Consider the following 19,042-nt stretch of genomic DNA (forward strand, 5'->3'; position numbering starts at 1 on the left):
TAACATACACTAGATTCTTCTCCAATTTTATTCTTCTCTGACATATATTTCCTAGCAGTATATTTTTTACATACACTTTTATTTCTGACGTTTATTATATTTGACGTTTAATTTTTTTTAATTTTATTTTTACATGACACGAGTTATCGTTTAAACAAAAATGCGCAGTTGATGTATTCATACACTTACACATGTACATTGATTATTATCTATGATAAATATTACCGCAGATATAATATCATAATATTTATATAAACTGTGTTCTTTGTGTATATATTTAACGGTATAATTAATTACAGAATTTTTTTCGGCTACAAAGGCTGAGGAAACTTGGGCTCAGTGACAATGAAATTCATCGGCTGCCGCCAGATATTCAAAATTTTGAAAATCTTGTCGAGCTTGACGTCTCCAGAAATGGTGAGTTTTTTTGTTTTTTTTTTTTTGGGTTTACTCAGATTTCGGAATATAAATTTATCAGCTCCGAATTCTTTTGTCATATATTAATTGTCTTGCTATCGGTTGTGATTATCTAGGAAGGATTGTTCTTATTATGATCAAATTCTTATCAATAATATGAGCGACAAAAGCGAAAATAAAAGCGAAAATAGATATGACAGTAAAGTTTGCGGACATCTGACAATTTTTTAAATTTTCAAATAATAAAATGAAATTGTTTTGACGAAAAAATTAAAAAATGGACTGAAAAAATTCTACAATCAGTACATGCATTTTTTTTTTTATTAATTCAATTCTTTAATTTTTTTTATATGTAATTTAAAAATTGTCTTATGTCTGCTACATTTACATTCATAAAATAGATGATAAGTTTTTTTTTTTGCTATTTAAATTACAAAGACTTTTCTAAGAGAGTTTGTTGAGCCCGAACCCAAGAAACGGGTTGTATTATATATGTATATAAATATATATATGTAGAGTATACTTCCGTTTAGTTGTATTGGGTGGTATCGGACAATTTCATTGCACTGAGTTGACGATTATTGCGGAACGACTTTGATAATATAATGGATTGTAGCACATGGTCACGCCGGCATTGACGCGTCGAGTACGAGCTTGAGCGTCACAAACTTGTCAGACATGTGGCGAGAAAGTAAAGACCCGAAGTGTATGTACACACTCTTACATTATATTACTATACCATGGCATAGCATAAAATACAATAAGTATTACGTGTATATATGAGCACAATGTATGTGCACTCAATATACACATGAATTTTATGTGAAGATGTATTTCAGTTTAGTGCTTATTGAATTTTTTTATTATTTATTATATTCATATTGTAGCTCAGATTGTTACCGATAAGTTACCGCGGCATTCTCAGATAAAATTACGTAACAAGTAATTATAGATTCATAGTTTTATGATTATAGTAATTAATCTAAACGTTACCATCAACCTAGGTAACATTGCTCGCTCGAAAAAATAATATTTAGATGTAAAAAATTATTTATTTTTATTTTTCAAGTTAATAATAGACGCGGGATTTAAAACGTCAAATTTTGGGGTAAAAAAAAAGTCTAAATATACACGGGAAGAATTATCTGATAAATTTTAGACGTTAATTGTGAGTAAAACTGGGCCTGGATGATTAATTACTGACGTTTCTAGATAGTGTTCAACTATGGAGTAGAAAAACCCAATTTCGAGTCTTTTTTAAACAGAAAATAAAACAAAAGGAATTAGTTTTTTATTCTTTCCATATTTATTTTGTTTTTGGGTGTAGCTGAAGATCGGAACGTTTTTCGCGCAATGAAAATTAAAAAAATTGATGTAATTTGAACGTTTGAGGGGTAGTTAGGGGTGGCCTGCAATTTTTGGCTGACATTTCATTTTGTTTTTTTATTTTTCTTTCGCCAAAAACGTTTCGATCTTGAGGTACATGTTTTTGGCCGAAGTTTACTCCAAATTGTAGGGTAAATTTTAGCAAAATTTATCTGCGTGTAGTTGTAAGGATGCTTAATTACATAGGCAGAGTAAATGTTAGTTAGCATGACCATATTGCAATGATTTAATTAAAATAACTGATTGGTTGACGTTAAATAAAGAAGTTGAATTTTTATTATTAAAATTAATACGGTAACGGTAAATTTTCTGGTTTATGTTGATGCGCGGAGTTTGTGGTTTATGTATAGACATCTTTAAAGGAATATATATAGATAGTTGTAGTAATGATAAATAATGATAGAAGTAGACGAAGACCAAGAGCAGAGCAAGACGAGAAAGACGATTACACTTGATGTAGATCTCAGTGGTTTTAAGTGCTGGTAAAGCTCCGTTATATATGTACTCTCCACTTGCTACAATTTTACTTTTACATTAAAACTAATGCTGAGATTTAAATACTGAGTTTACTTTGAAAGATAGATTCCTGTTTCTGAAACGATTAGATTCAAAATGTTGCTCACGATTTAAATAAATAAACTCTGGCAATGTGGCTTTTATTTATGTACGACCGAAAAATTATGTTTGCTTGGCGCTAACATGTGAGAAATCATTTTTTTCAAGTGTAATAATTGTCGTATTGTCAGAAGGAATATTTATAAATATAAATTTATTATACAGTACACTCTGGTTATAAGTTATATTTCTGTCTATACTCTTACTTACAGGAAAAAATGAAATTGACGTGAGAGTAAGTAGAGCGTCCGATGTAACTTATAACCAGAGTCTACTGTACACAGAAAAAACAGTACAGTAGTGGCAGCTCTCTGGGACAGTACTGAGTACTTACTGTAAAGAAAAAATACCAGATAGTACTGTATGATATCTAGACTGTATCCACTACTCTGTAATTCGTAGTGAGTACTATCCCGGACAGTAGTGGATATAGTCTAGATAGTAGTGGATGCAGTCTAAATAGCATACAGTACTGTCTGATATTTTTTATTTACAGTAAGTACTCAGTACTATTCCGGAGAGTTGCCACGACTGTATTGTTTTTTTCATGTATGCACTAAGAAACTTTTTTTAATTATAATAAAATGGGCCTATAGCTGAAGGCTGTGCAGAATCATCTGAATTTTTGAATTTTACTTTTCTAATTCTTGAATATTTATGTCACTCGCTATAAAAATTTCTGTAATGAAAATTGATAATAAATTAAAAGTAAAATTAAAAATTTCAGTTAGTACGGCCCAATCTTAAGAGGGGCCTGCACTTTTTTTCTCTATTACACTCAAGTCGGCGAACGGTACCATTCTGTTGCACTTGCGCAGTAAATGGAAACTTGGTTCACATTTTTGAAAAATGAAACGGAGATTATTAGATTTTAGAGTGATGCATCGAGCCTCGTTCTTAATTTTGTGTTTAGAGGTTTTATTTGAGGGAAAATCGTAGACGAAAATTACTGTAGACCCTTCCTACGATTACTTTTTATTAACAGCACTGTAAAAATTCCCACTAGCGCTAGTTGTGTTCAGTTTTATTAAACTACACAAGAAAAATTATTGATTTCACAGAAAAGAACGATTTCTTGACGCCAAAAAATTTTTATTTACCCCAAGAAATTTTTTGCATTTTAAGTTGAAACCAAAAATTTTTTTGGAGCAAGAAAAAAATAGCCAAGAAATCCTTTTTTTTTTCTGTATGAAAGTTAATATTTTTGATTCATGAAATTTTTTTTGAAAACCTCGATTTTCTCACATAAAATAGAAAATTCCTCTGACCAAGAAAAATTCTCTTGGCTCAAGAAAATCTTGACTTTGTTCCCGAAAACATTCGGCTTCCAAAATATCTTCTTGACTCAAGATAAATTTTTTTCTGTTAGCGCTCTAAATTCTATGGTAACTTTTATGCGTGAATAGATTAGTAAAGTTTGTAATTTATAAAATTTAAACTATTGAAATAGTTTATTTATTTGGTGAGATTTTTATATTATAGAATAAAATAACCGACTTTTCAGTCGCACTGTCGTCGTTGTCGACTACTTCAACTTGATTATTTCACTTTTATTCTTCTTTTCATAGCTACGACGTCAACGACGACGAGGTAGTGAAGTAGACAGGTTGTCCTAGTTCACTTAGAGTGAATTTACTCATAGCTTCTTCGTACTTTTATTTCTTTATACTCGAAGCTCTTTTTATTTATTTATTTTTTCTTATATTCTCTTTATTTCTTCAAAGTCACTTATTCGTTTTTCTTGAAGTCACTTTGCGGAAAAGAAACGAGTCTTTATTCCATTCCATCCGTCTTTGTAACTAAATTGAGCTAGAAATCTTAAACAATTTCATAGCTAATATTTTTTTTTTCCTTTTCCATTTCCTCTGAATATTTCTTCAATATGAAACATAAGAAAGAAAGAATGGCGATAATTTTTTTTGAGTTATCAGGTATTGCGATGACGTTAACTTATTTATTTTGTATTCAGTATTGTAAATAAAAAAATTTGTGATGCTAAAAAAACTTTCACTGGGCAGAGATGTTTTTACAATCGACCAAGCAACTGGTATTTCCGCTTCACTCGTGTCGCATCACGATGAGTAGTTTTTTTATACGATGAGCATACGCTATTTCTATAAGCCGCAATGATGACATTATTTCTCGTCTTGTCGATTTGTCATTAACTATTTTTATAACAAAAAAAAAAATATACATATAAATATATACGTATATATAGATTATTAATCACCAAGGCGGGGCAAGAGCGTTTTAAAAGTTTAAAAAATTTAAATAATGAAATTTTATCAGAAAAAAAAATTTTAAAAATATCACAGCGGAAAAATTAAAAAAAAAAAACTTGAAATTTTTTTTTATTGATAGAAATTTTTTGATTAATTAATTTTGGTATCCTGCAAACTTCTGAAGAAATGGAATTTTTTTATCACCACTTCCGCATTTAATTTTTTTTTCCCAAACTCAGCTGTCAAACAAAACAAATTATTTTTTGATTACTTGGCAAAAGAATATCCGCAATGAGTTTACTCACCTCTACTATAAAGCTCAATGACTTTTCTAACTTCTATACAGGGTAGAGGTACCGTCTTTGGGCACTTTAGGGCCAGTTTTGGACACTTGAAAAATTTAATAAAATAATTTGTACAGGACCCAATGAAAAAATTAATTTTTTAAATTTGTTCAAAGATACTTTTAACCCTCTATTTAAATGGTAATTTTATTTTAAATTTTTTTATTAATTAAAATAGAGTATCAGATGTCCAAAAATGGAGCAGTGACCACAAAAATGGTAATTCTACTTTAATCGTAGTCAAAAAAATTTTTTTTTTAAACGTTGAAAGCTTTTGAAAATAACTATAAACTAATTTGTTTCGCTAAATTTATATCAATGACTTATTAATCATCTCTCAAGTTATTTTTTAAACATTCAAATTCCAAAGTAACCTTATAAAAATAAATATGAAAAGTAAAAATAGATTAAAGAATATGAATTATTAAAAAAAAATAAACTTAGACATTTTTTTTCTTTCAAATCGAATAATAAAAAAATTTTCAATGGTACTTAAAACTATTCGGCACCTGTAAAGTGCAATAAAATAAATCAATCGTGCTCTTTCATTACAGTCAAACGTTTTTATAACCTATTAAACCAAGTCCTTAATCAAATGCCTTTTGGTTAAAAAAAAAAAAATAATAATGCACCGAGTAACACGATAAAAATATCATATATTTTAAATGTCAAACAATTTTTTTACGTATGACAAAAAATAACAAAAAAAATTTTTATAAAAATAAACATTCTATATAAACAAATTTACATATCCCACCATAAAATCATGTGTATAAAACATCTATTTATTTAATACGTAATAATATTTCATTTCTTTGATTTCAACCATTTGTGTTTATTCATCCAAATACAAACTGATATATATAAAACTTTTAAATTAAAAGTTATGTTCATTCGCGGATGAGTTAAAAGATAATAAGCGGTGTAATATGGACGGTTATATTATGTATGCAGTAGCAAAAAGTTTTTTTTTACTACTGATGTACGCGAAGCGTAGAAAATGCAGCAAAGGGACTGACTAGTTGATTCAATATCATGAAATATTCCGTAGGTATGCAGCAGCCAGGTAAATTAACACATTGTATAGAACGCCACGGAGTTGTTTAATTACCCTGGGGATATAAATTCCATTTATACTCTCTATCTACGTATAATTATTTTACAGTTTAACTATTGATGAGTCGAGTCCTCCTATTGTTTCTGTTAATTATTAATAAGTTAATTATAATCGCGCATGGCTCTTCAATTGCATTGATTCAATAGATACAAAGGAATGTTTTTTTTTTTATTATGAATCTACTATTACTATCATTTTTTTTTTTTGTTTGAAACAAGGGAATGAAAGACCGAGTTTGTTTAATAAAAATATAATATTAATTAAAAAAAACAAATCAGGTCACACAATACTAATCAAGATAAATTTTACACAGTTGGTGTGTATTTATGTATGTGTGTACATATATATCGCGGTCGTTTATAGCTAACGTAACATCAACACAAAGCATATTTACTACGTATAACACACTAGTTATTAAATGGTAGTGTAGACTTAACTATGTACTCTAGAGGACGATACACAGAGAGTAACACAGTGCAGGATTTGTTTTTAAGTAGGCCAACGGTATTACATTTAACGTGACATTTAATATATATGTATATGTATGTAATAACTATTTGATGGTATTTTTAAATTAATTAAAAAAAATATGTGTCAGGTCATATATGTCACCCGTTGAACTTTGAGCCCTTTATTATTAAATCAACCGCGAGTGTAGTTAAGTAATTATAGAAATTCAATTTTCACTTTAAATTGGAAACTATGATGAAAATAAAAAAATAACAATTTTTTACCCTACTTAACACCAAGTTATTGTTTTATAGATTTTTTAAAAATTTAACTCATTATTTATTCATGACTGAGTTTTAAAATATTGGGAGGGTAAATTTAATTAAAATTAAAAGTTTAAAACAATGTAACGATGTGTGATGGTATGGGTTAATAAAATGGGAATAATGAAATTATAATATTAACCTCAACATTAGCCTTGTGCAGCCTTTCGTTTAACTCTTTTTAAACTCGACCTCGATATTAACCCCTGAGGGATAATTGGGCAGGCGTGGTTTTGCATGTCTTTATTCTGCCTAAAAATATACTTTGTATGTATTCAGTATGAATACGTTTTATTAATGGTTGATATTTAATTTTAAATACAAAGACTTGCGACAACTGCGCGAGTTCAATCTTTTGTTTAAGGGCATTCGCAGACAATCCTTCCTCCGTACTTTTTTAAAATATTCAATGACTTTGAACTGTCATAACCGTACTAAAATTTTTTTAATTAATTAAAATATACGCAGATATTTTTTGAGTAAAAATTACCCATAAAGTTTGGTACTGCAAGGACATCTAGCCAGTAACTAAATTTTTACTGTTGTTAGTAGAAATTGCACTTCCTTTACTTGCTATCGAGTACTATACTTCACAATGTGCATAGGAAACATTTTAATATTTACCAGATGTCCTCACAGTATTCAACTTTTCGGATAATTTTTATTAAAAATTTCTATGCATGCAATTGAATCAATTAGTAAAATTGACTGCATATCGATGGATAGTCACTACTTCTACAGCTATAAGTATACCACCAATTCGACCAGTGGTATATTCTCTAAAAGTTAATCAGTGAAATTCACTTCAAATTAGTGAATATTCACTGGGAATCAGCTATAAGTATACCACCGGATGAATTAGTGGTATACTTATAGCTGTAGAAATATTGAGTATCCACTGATTTGCAGTGAATTTCACTAATTTATTTTTAGAGAGTAGTTAAAATTTTGCCGATAGATAGATTTAAAAAAAAAAATTACTTACTTTCTAAACCTGAAATAGTGAATTATCACTAATTCACGATTTGCCACAGCTAAAAGTCGACCACTTGGAATTAGTGCATCTACACTCATTTATCCAGTGATTTTAAAAAGTAATATTTTAAATCTACTGTGTAAAAAGTAAAATTTTCAATATTTATACATAAAATTCACTTTATTCCAGTGAATTAGTTGATCACTAGGAAAAACAGTGAAAATTTAACTATTTCAAGTTTAGAGAATACAGTAGTCATCAATTAGGAATTGAACGAAATTTCTTAAATAAACAAGCAAAATCTTCATGTCATTAGTATAATTCGAAATATCAAAATTTTTCGGGTAAAATGTATTTACCAAATTAAGTTTAACTCCTAATTGATGACAACTGTGAGTAATTTTTTTCAAATCTATATCTCAGCAAAATTGTCCTTTTTTCAATTAATGCTTTATTTTTTTTTTAACTAACTAATTAATGAAACTTTAATACGGTTATGACAGTTTAAAGTAATTAAATATTTTTAAAAAGTAAGAGGGGGCACTACCTGAGTATGTCCTTAAAAAGTTTTGCTCTTTTGAATATTCCCAGCATATTTTTTTAATTACTGCTTTCATTTTTTTAAATTAATTACTAAAATTTAAACACACTCTTGACAGTTGGAAGTCATTGAATATTTTTAAAGAGTGGGGGAGAATACCATTAAATACTAAGGCCTGTGACAACTGCGCGAGTTTGATCTTTTGTTTGAAAAGGTTAAGTCCTTTTGAGTATTCCCAGTGTATTTTACTATCTTACATAATATTATCTGTGTTATATTGTACTGCACATTGTAGAATATTATTAAATTATAAATTTAACTTGCGTACAATATTTGAACAGTAGATTCAAGTTAAATATTTTGATAGTACAAGGTATATTTTAAAGTTTAAATATTTAGTTTAATTTCTGTTCTATTGTATCATTTTTCGTATTTGTAAAGTAGATTCAAGTAAAATAGGTTGCCCCAAAAACTTGTTGACTATTTTAATAAATGAGTACAGTAATTGTAAATATAATCATCTTAAAATGTTTTAATAATCTGCAGTAAAATTCAGTTAATTAACAGTAAAGTTTTGAAGAAATTTCATAATAACAATTAAATTCGTAGGGAATAGGACCAGGGAATAAATGAATTACTTTAAATAAATTGGAGTTTCGTCATTTATTTATGACTTTCTTAGCAACTTATTATTGTAATTTAATTGTCTAATACATAGAAACTATGAAGAACGACCTTATATATTAAAATTATTGCCATAATCCGACTCATTCTTATTATAAAAGTTTGACTTTAAATTAATTATCGATTATTAAACTCAAATCTTTAACAATTTAAGATTTTCTCTATGCCACAACGTTTTAAAATATCAATATTAAAACGTTGTGAAAATTCATAATTATTTTAAATAATTTAATCAAAACTACAGCTTACTATAGTTTTAATGTGCTGACAAATATACTCATTAGTAAATATACTAAAATATTTATTAAAAATATCACTGAGTTAAAATTGAAAGTTTGTTTTCAAATTTTTTCCGTAAACAAATTTACAGTTGATAGATTACTTGATACTTGATACTTTTTTTAGTTTATTAAAATCAACAGTAATAAATTTATTTAAAAGTATTTCAATTTCCGTCTCGTTTATAAAATTCTACATGTGTAAAAATTAAAAAAAGTTGAGTAAAAATTATGAAATTATCGAGAGTTAGAAAGGCCCAAAAATCTAGTGATTAATTTTTGAGTACCGTTTTTTCCCATTTAAAACTCGGGTTTATTTTAAATAAATAAATAATTAATCATTTTTCAAAGCTACCGATTTTACTTCGGTTGACCTTTATATTAAAACCTTATTTTTATTTGCATTCGTCTGTAAAGACTGCAAGAAAAGCCTTGGCCCTTACGGACGACGGAAGTTGTACACATGGCTGAGCTTCATGAACCTTGAACGTTCCTCCTATCAATATATTTTATTAAACATCAATCTTCACATTTTATAATAATAATTTATCGTTTAATAATTTATTTAAAACAGTCTTTGAAGGTAAAAAAAAAAAGTTCTATCTCAAAATAAAATTATTGCAGTTCGCCGTTTTTTCTTAAAGTAATAATCACTTTTATGGTAAAAACGATAATCTATCAGAAAGAAAAAAAAGTAAGGCGTGGAAAAAAATAATCTAAGAAAATGATAGACGCTAAAGAGAGGTGCGCCGGCACTTTATACACTCGTTAATATTATCTGGTAAATTCTCTCAACTTTAAATCCTCTTGCTGTTTAAAATCCACTGATGATTGCGTCAGAGTATTTTAATGTACTACTTAATGTTAAATGTTGTCTATGTAGTTATTTACTTGAAGATCGGAATTAAACGTTAGGAAAATGAAAAAAATTTATGTAATTCCACTACTTAAGGGCGACTTAAAGGGTAGTTCCATAGGTTGGGGTGCCCTAAGATTTTCGGCTGACATACCAGCATCTATAAGCAAAAAATTTCAAAAATCTAGTCATCCAGTAGATTTTTTACTTTGCTTTTAGTTAGAGTAATTTAAGGAGGGCCACTTGTGTGACCGTCTGAAAAAAGATGATTTTTGGGAATTTTTTTAAAGAAAACTACTCTATGAAATGTTTTAATGTTTTAAGAATATATTTGTGGATATATATTTGTGGATATATAATGAATACTAGATAAAATTTTTGGACCGAAAGATTCAAAATTCAGCGAGTTATTCGCAATCTCCCAACGCTCAAAAAAAAATTCTCCCTACTGCTGCAGTAATAGCGACCTTCACAGTGCAGGAAATCAAAAAAACCAAAAAGTTTATTAAATTAGAAGGTATTTCCTTTACCATGACCCTCGGGCCAAGAATAAAATTGAAATTCAATGGAATGGCGGAATTTTTAGAGAAAATTTCAAATTTGACGCGAAAATTTGATGATTTTTGGCCTACAAAATTACATTTTGATTCGATCGTAAAACTGGAGGTTCGTGATAGGTAGAAACATATAAAAGAAGCTGCAATTCGAATCAAATCGATCGGATGATTTGTTTTCGAGTTATAACTGCAGCAATTTCGAAAAATGTATTTTCGAGATCCGATAAGCGGCTGCTCTTCAGATACCTGTAATTCAAAAAAACTATTCGAGATATGCATTTGAAATTTTAGTGTCATTTTTGAAGGTACAGATTATCGAAATATGCAAAAAAAAAATGGATTTTTTTAAAATTTCACACTAGTGGTCCCACTTAACGTTACATTCGGAAGATTAAGACACTTACTTCGGTATGTTTGTATACATTAATACTGCCCTGGTGTTGAACTAGATATATATATCTCACACTTGGACGGATTCTATTGTCGGTCTATTACTTGCAAGCGTTAAAGTCTTTTTTTTTAATCGCGCGATTAATCTTCAGCGTGGGTAGCCCATCGACAACAAGAATTACATCGCTAGCATTCTTTCCGTTCTTTTTTTATTATTCTCATTCTTAGTCTTAGTCTTATTCTTATTTATCATCATCATTATTATTATTATTATTATTATTATTATTATTATTATTATTATTATTATTATTATTATTATTATTATTATTATTATTATTATTATTATTATTATTATTTCTTTCTTATTCATCTTACACACTACATTACATCGGATACTCACCATCAGCTCCACCCAGTCATCTTTAAATTTATCTCGATCTTAATCAATTTATTCAATTTCATACCCTTGATCATTTTTACAAACATAATTATAAATCGACATTTTCAATAATACGATGGTTATTAAAATTTATTTTTAGCAACGTCATTAAAAAAATTTATAATAAGAATCTATTTATGTCTTAGTGAGTGTAAATTTTAAATTTACTTCCAAAGTAATCTACCAGCCGTCTACAAAAATAGAAACACACTCGATAATTTCAGTCTTTACTACCCCAGGCGTCTTAAATAATCAATTTTCATTTTATTTACCTATACTTGTTAGTAAATCATACATATATACATAACTTGAATATCAAAAGTTTGTTAGTGAACCAGATCCTCTCAGTATAATAATGATAGTATAGGAATATATATAGAGCATCCATCAGATTATCTGTAGTACATAGTTAGTGGATGAGTGAGTGAGGCATCTGTGTTGATAGTTGGTTGAATACGCAGTAGATTACTTGAAAGTTTGGTAATTAGACTACTTGAAAGACGTGCAAGATATATATATATATATATATTTGGCAGATAGTACAAATCTGGTGGTTGGAGTAGAGATTAGTTGGTAGTGAGCTTTCTTTGTTCATGTAGAACACTTGTTGTCTAATGTTATCAAGCATTGGGTATCAGTCAAGCTCATCTTCTGTTGTCCTCGTCTTTTGTGTTACTTGTTTGTGCTTCAAGTCATTAATCGTCTACGTCAACTCGTATATATATTTATTGAAGAATATTCTGTTCCCTAATACTCTTGTCTGTAGATTGTATAACTTAGTAGACTATTCGATTCGATGTTCATACCCCAGTTGGGCGCAATTAGAGCAGTTGGCTCTTGAGTTTTTCTACAATTCAGTTCAATCGTCTTGTTGTTATTGGCTGTCAATGAAAGTTTTTATTTAAATCAATACCTTTATATATATGTGTAATGTGGTCATAATATTTCCTTAATTAAGAGTGATAACGAATTGCGGATGAGGATAAAAAGATATATAAGGAAATAAAATATAAAATTTCAGTTGTATTTCTGTATACTTTACTTGAAAAAGTATTATTGCTGGTAATTTATAAGATTTATTTGCTGTATAAATATTTTGGGGTGGAAATAATTGAGGTGAAAGAAAAACGATATTTATAATTTATTGTTTTATTAAAAGAATAAAAATAAAAAGCAAAAAAATGGGAGCAGAAAAAATAGTTTGAAGAATGTCGTATAGGCATTGGGTAATAAATAGAGTCCATTGGTCTTCTTACAGTGAGTAGTATAGAGGACATTGAAAACCGATCGAAGAAGACAAGAGTGTGTTGGTGTGTCGGTGGGTGATGACAGACAGGGGGTGGACTGAGTAAACTGGGGCGCGTGGAGACGCTGTCGAAGCCCTAACAAATATACTCTTTTACTTGCGATAATAATAATAATTATTGTTATTATGCTGAGGATAATAATAATAGTCATAGTCATACTAAATGACGGCTTCAAGTGTGTGTCAGCTTTTTTTTCTCAATTATTTTTTAATACTTGACAAAAAATATCAATCAATCTCAGAATTTTCTTTTTCTTCAGCATTTTTATCGAATTTTAATTAAACAGTTTTGTTTGATTCACGACTTTTTAATAATATTCAAAGTAGGGATGGACGATATTGAAAAAAAAACATCGATATCGTAACATCGATAGTTTTAGTTTTTTATTGTCGAGTACCGATATATCTTATCCAAAAAATATCGATAGAAAAGCTCGATACTTTAGAAGAAAAACATCGATAGTTCAAAGATCGATAGATATTGCCATCTCTAATTGAAAAAAAACATCGATATCGTAACATTGGTAGTTTTAGTTTTTTATTATCGAGTATCGATATACCTTTTCCAAAAAAAATCGATAGAAAACATCGATATTTTAGAAAAAAACATCGATAGTTGAAATATCGATAGATACCGCCCATCCCTAATCAAAGTAAATAAACCAAAATTTTAGTTGCCGCTAAAACAAAAAAAATTTTCACTTTTGCGTGCAAAATGGAGTACCCCCTAAAAAAGGTAAAAAAAATTTCTGCATATTAAATAAATCTGATTGAATTAAATTTTTTTGTAAGTAATTTACACAAAAAAATGACATTTTACAAAATTCTTGGATGTCAAAGAAAAAAAAAATTTTTGTTGGTTTTTATCATAAAACAACAGCCATTAACATTTTTCTACTCACACTCGACTTTTGAAAAAGTTTACCCTACCTCGTTTTGCCCTCCCTTAATTCCCCTATATTGAAATAACATATACACATAATAATAATAATTATTATGAACATGATTTATTTATTATTAAAAATAGTTATGCGATGAAGACTAAACAAAATGAAAGTAAAATAAAGTTAACCGTACGATGAAACATGATATGAATAATAATTAGTTACCCGAGGAAACTAAATAAGGTTCTGTACAATTGGATTGCGTTCTTTCCCCATTCTATACTAGGTCTCGTGCTTCCCGGACGTTTTCAGTTACATTTAGTACTCTATCTTGAATTATATACTCAGCTATAGTATAGACTGTACTGTACAGTAAATACTAAATAAATAAAAATACTATAAAACAACTTACACCTCTATAGACTCAACTTGATGAGGGAAGTCGAGTGTTTTACGTCCGATTATTTTTCATCGTGAGAAAATTTATTCCTGGCTCCGGCATTAGCACACCATTAGTTGGATCGAGGGAAATAAGAGATAAAATATTTAATATAACGGCAATGTTCTAGAAAAAAAAAATGGTGACATGAAAATGATCTTGATAAAATACATGTTGATGTAGTAATAATATCAAGGTAACACGCTGCGAGTAAATGGAATGATTATGTTATTTCTATTTATATTTCTATTTTTTCTAACATTAAGATATAAATCTTTGATTTACTCAACTTTTAACTTGTAAAATCTCGTTTTGTTATTAACAATACTTGTTACGGTGATAAAATTAATTTTTTTAAGTTTCATTCCTATCAGAACCTCACTCGCGATGCTTTTATCCTCTTATTATATTAAATGTCTCTGATTTGATATCCGCAATATAACAAAGTACTTTAAAGTCTTCTTGAGTTCCTTTGACATTTACTTTTTATTTTATATTTATACGAAATATGATCCGATATCCAGTATGCATTTTTAATGAAAAAAATTTTAATATATTTTTTAGAATTTTTTAAAGTCAATATGAAGCGGCAGTTTCCATTCATTTATTTTCTAATAAATATATACGTAATTGAACCCCAAGAATTCATTATTCGAATTTTAATTTAAATAATTTATAATGTTTATGTAAATTTTTTATTTAGATTATTTTGTTAGACATAAAAAACATGTCCTCTAATAATAAGTATATGTACAGTATACGACGTATGTGTACATTTTTTTCCTTATTTCTTTATAATATTGAAAGATACCTAGAGGACATAATATTCTATTTCTTCAGTACTGGTACTATTTTTAGTAGATTTTATAGAAATCTATCTTTTGCATTTATCCTCATGGTGGAATTTTTAAAGAATTTTGCCATAATCTATCATAATTCATCGAATAGGTTCCAAAAATACTATTGGTTCAAAAGTTTATATATATATAATATAACGCGCCTTGTTGCGACAATAGCGGCCACAATTTTTAACGGATCTTACTGAAACTTGGCACACTTATTCTATAAACGATTATCACGGTTAAGTTCGAAGATGAGCAAAATCGGTCAACTAGTTTAGAAATGGTGGACATTTGAAATTCAAAAAATAACGAAAAATCCTACTTTTTCGGCTTTTTTCGTAAATAACTTTTTAACGGGTATATCTACTCTTATTATGTAAAAAAAACTTGATCGCCGATAGAAAAAGCTATATTTTCCTTTTTTTATTTTTTGTTTTACGATAATTGTTCCACTTTTAATAAGGGTTCAAAGTCACATAATTGACTCATGTGTTATGGTGATAATGCCATTGTTTATATCTTTACAAATTTTTGATGGGTGATTATTAAATTATATATATATAGAAATCTACTTCCATTTCGGTTGTCGAATAGCCTTTTTTTTTTTGCTTTATTTTCCGATAAAATATCGTCTATCGCATTGTCGATAAAGCCGTTTAGTTGGTAATATCAGTATGCATACACTCGGAATGTTGGATTAAAGTCGTGTCTTCCCATTGACGATGTGAACTAGTTCGTGACAATTTTTATATTTTATTTTTGTTATCAGGTAGATATTCCGCCGTATGCATCAAACTAAATGTCTCTGAAATTCTATTCATCTTGTATATATATTTGTGTACATCAATTTTTATTTTATAAATTTATAGAAAAAAAAGGCTTTCAGTTCTTTAATATAAAAATAGTATACTTTTATGAATAAAAACTCGTCAAATAATTTTATTTGGTTCAATAAAATAATTTTTAGAGCGTATTCGTATTGAACATGTATGAATTTTAATTAAAAAAAAAAAAAAAAAAAAATGAAACGATCGAAGCAGCTCTGGTTCATACGGTTTATTTTTCATTTCTCTTGTAATTATCTGCAAAAATGTTAAAAATTTTAATCAGGAAGCTTGAGGTCAGAACTTCGGTTAGGAAAAAATAACTGCGTAAAAAAAAATCAGTTGGATTATTTTCTTTTTAATTGCAGTGCAAAAATAACTAAAAACATCGCTCGATAATTATTATTATTCAGATTAAAAAAAAATAAACTTGTGCATTCGATATACCCTAGTTCTAAAAAGTAGTCCACAAATTTTCGATTTTTATTTTTTCAACTTAATTTTTATGATTTCTTGTATGTTTTTAATTAAAATATCGTGAGCAAATATTTTCTCAAAAAAAAAAAAAAAAAAAAAAAAAAAAAAAAAAAACAACTTTAAAATCAATATTTTACATTTTTTTTTCTCAATTTAGAATATTTATTTACCGCGTGCATATTTTTTTTTTATTAGTCATTAATTCCACTCAATAGTTTTTTCATCATAAAATGGACAATTTTTTTTTAATTACTTTCCTTCAAAGAAATAAGTTTTTCTATCCAAAAAGTGATTCATTATTTTCTGAAAATTTTTAGAGTTAATCCACTCCTTCATTCATTGATGTCTTTTTTTATCAACCAATAAAATAATTTTTTATCCCAATAAAATTTACTCTCCTAAAAGTCATTTAATATTTTTGAACACTTATGAAAAAAAAATTAAATTATCGCCACTTGAATTCTCTGGAAATCCCAGAGACATCCCATAGAAATCCCATAGAAAATATAGACCCAGCATTCGGTAATGTGAAAAAAAAATTGAATTATCGCCACTTGAATTCTCTGGAAATCCCAGAGACATCCCATAGAAATCCCATAGAAAATATAGACCCAGCATTCGGTAATGTGAAAAAAAAATTGAATTATTGCCACTCGCTTATAAAATTTTATAAATGCGGGATATCAAAACTTAACGTACCTGAAGATCGGAACGTTTTTCGCGTAACGAAAATAAAAAAAACGAAATGAAAAGAAAAAAATCTACTGGATCTGGATTTCTGAAATATTTCGCACGTCAGTCCCAACACAAATTACAGGCCAGCCCTAACTACCCCTCAAGTTGGCTTTAGAGTCAAATTACATAAATTATTTTCATTTTCGTTGCGTGAAAAACGTTTCGATATTCAGGAACATAAAACTTGTGGCAACGAAATTAAAAATTTTCAACAAAATTTCATAGAATCATAAAACATTTCAAAAATCAAGAGTAATATTAATAAACAACCCGAGTCAAAAACCAAATTCGGATTTAAGTCTCAAAGTTCTCAATGATGTTTTTGAGGATCAATTTAGAATTTTAAGAGTGACAACAACATAGAAAGTTATCCTAGTTTAGTCCTCGAAGTAGTAGTTACGACCAATTTTACCCCTTTGAGGACCAAACTGGAATAACATAATCTGGATTAGAGCCTCAAAATACTCAAAACATAAAGGAATAATTTTATCCCTATTTGAACCTCAAAAGTCTCATTCGTCGTATTCTCTCCCCTCCCTTTTTCTATATAAAATTTTTCAAAGTCCGAACTATAACTTTTCATTCGTTGAGGATTTTAAGGTCTTACTTATAATTTAAAATCGATAAATTATTCGTATTTAGACCTCATAGTTCTCATTGAGGTTTTTGAGGATGAAACTAGAATTTGTTTTTTGACTCGGGAACATCGATGTTAAAGAAATTTAAACTTAAACAAGAAACCGCTTTAATTTAATTATCGAGTCCTTTCAATCACTAGATAGAAATTTTTAATCAAATGAACACATTATTTAAAGTATGCTTTTATTTAATGTATATAAATGTTTATATTTATAAATTTATCGATCAATCATTATAATTAATGGCAAATAACACGACGTTGCATGCTAAAGTTTTAAACTTTCTCAAGAGTACATAGAGGAAGTAAAGACTTAACTTATAGGTATAGTTGTATCTGGTGTAGTCTATATTTATAAACTGATTGACTAGATAATTTGAGCTGGCTTGTTATTGCAAATTCATCAGCAAATCGTGTGTGGGATTCCTTACTACTCGTCTAATAGATCCAATGCATTGATGGCATTATACCACCCCAAGCCACTCTGCATAAATTGTATACATCCATTATCGAATATGGATGTGGATGTAGATATACTTCTCTGTCTGTTCTCATGAGCCTGTTGCATCACAATCAGACTGACATGTAATGTCAAACTATATTTTACAATTATCCCTTAAAATCAACGCCCACAGTCTGTGCAACAAATGAAATTGATATTGTTGGTTGCATTAAAACCACAACCGCTGATTGCCAAAGAATAAATTTAACTTACGTTCGTGTAAACATCCACTTTATATAACGCAATTATTTAAAATTTTTTTTGAACAAGTAAACACACATTTACAAATAAAAAAATACAAAAAATAAATAAATATATATATTAACACCGAGTAATTCTATTTATAAACGACGATTTGTTGGAAAATTGAGGTTTTGCCCAGAAAAATATCTATATAATTTCCGTGATGCTCTACTTTAAAGCTTTTCCAAGAAGCATCTGATGTATAAAACTAAGTGGCCTCAATCGATACGTCATAGCAGGGTGTGCTTTTAAATTCCATTAAAAGCATACAACCTCAGACAATTTAATTAAATTCACTTTTACTTAAAACTATTTCATAATTTACCATATAATTTTATCTAATATTTTCTTCTCTTACACGCCGATAATTTTACGGTGTTTTTTGCATAAAAAATTTATATAGTCATAGTAACATGAGGACAGTATGAAATTATTGTACAAATTACCAATACTGTAGAAATTTTTAAAATACATCGAACAGAATTTACAAGGTGCATTGTAATTTTGACAAAGCAACAGATTAAATTCTGCCCTGTTATGACAAAACGACGTATCTCG

General features: G+C 28.4%; 1 protein-coding gene across 10 annotated transcripts in view; it reads left to right on the forward strand.

The window, feature by feature from the left end:
• Nucleotides 1-19,042, forward strand: part of LOC130668408 (protein lap4) — a 62,517-nt gene that overhangs the window by 596 nt on the left and 42,879 nt on the right. For all 10 annotated transcript variants that reach the window (XM_057470688.1, XM_057470692.1, XM_057470687.1 and 7 more), the window contains exon 2: nt 300-417. In XM_057470688.1, the coding sequence (XP_057326671.1) occupies nt 300-417 (118 nt within the window). The remainder of the gene's footprint in view (nt 1-299; nt 418-19,042) is intronic.

This window comes from Microplitis mediator, chromosome 5 (assembly GCF_029852145.1).
Source record: "Microplitis mediator isolate UGA2020A chromosome 5, iyMicMedi2.1, whole genome shotgun sequence".
NCBI classification, from domain to species: Eukaryota; Metazoa; Arthropoda; class Insecta; order Hymenoptera; family Braconidae; genus Microplitis; species Microplitis mediator.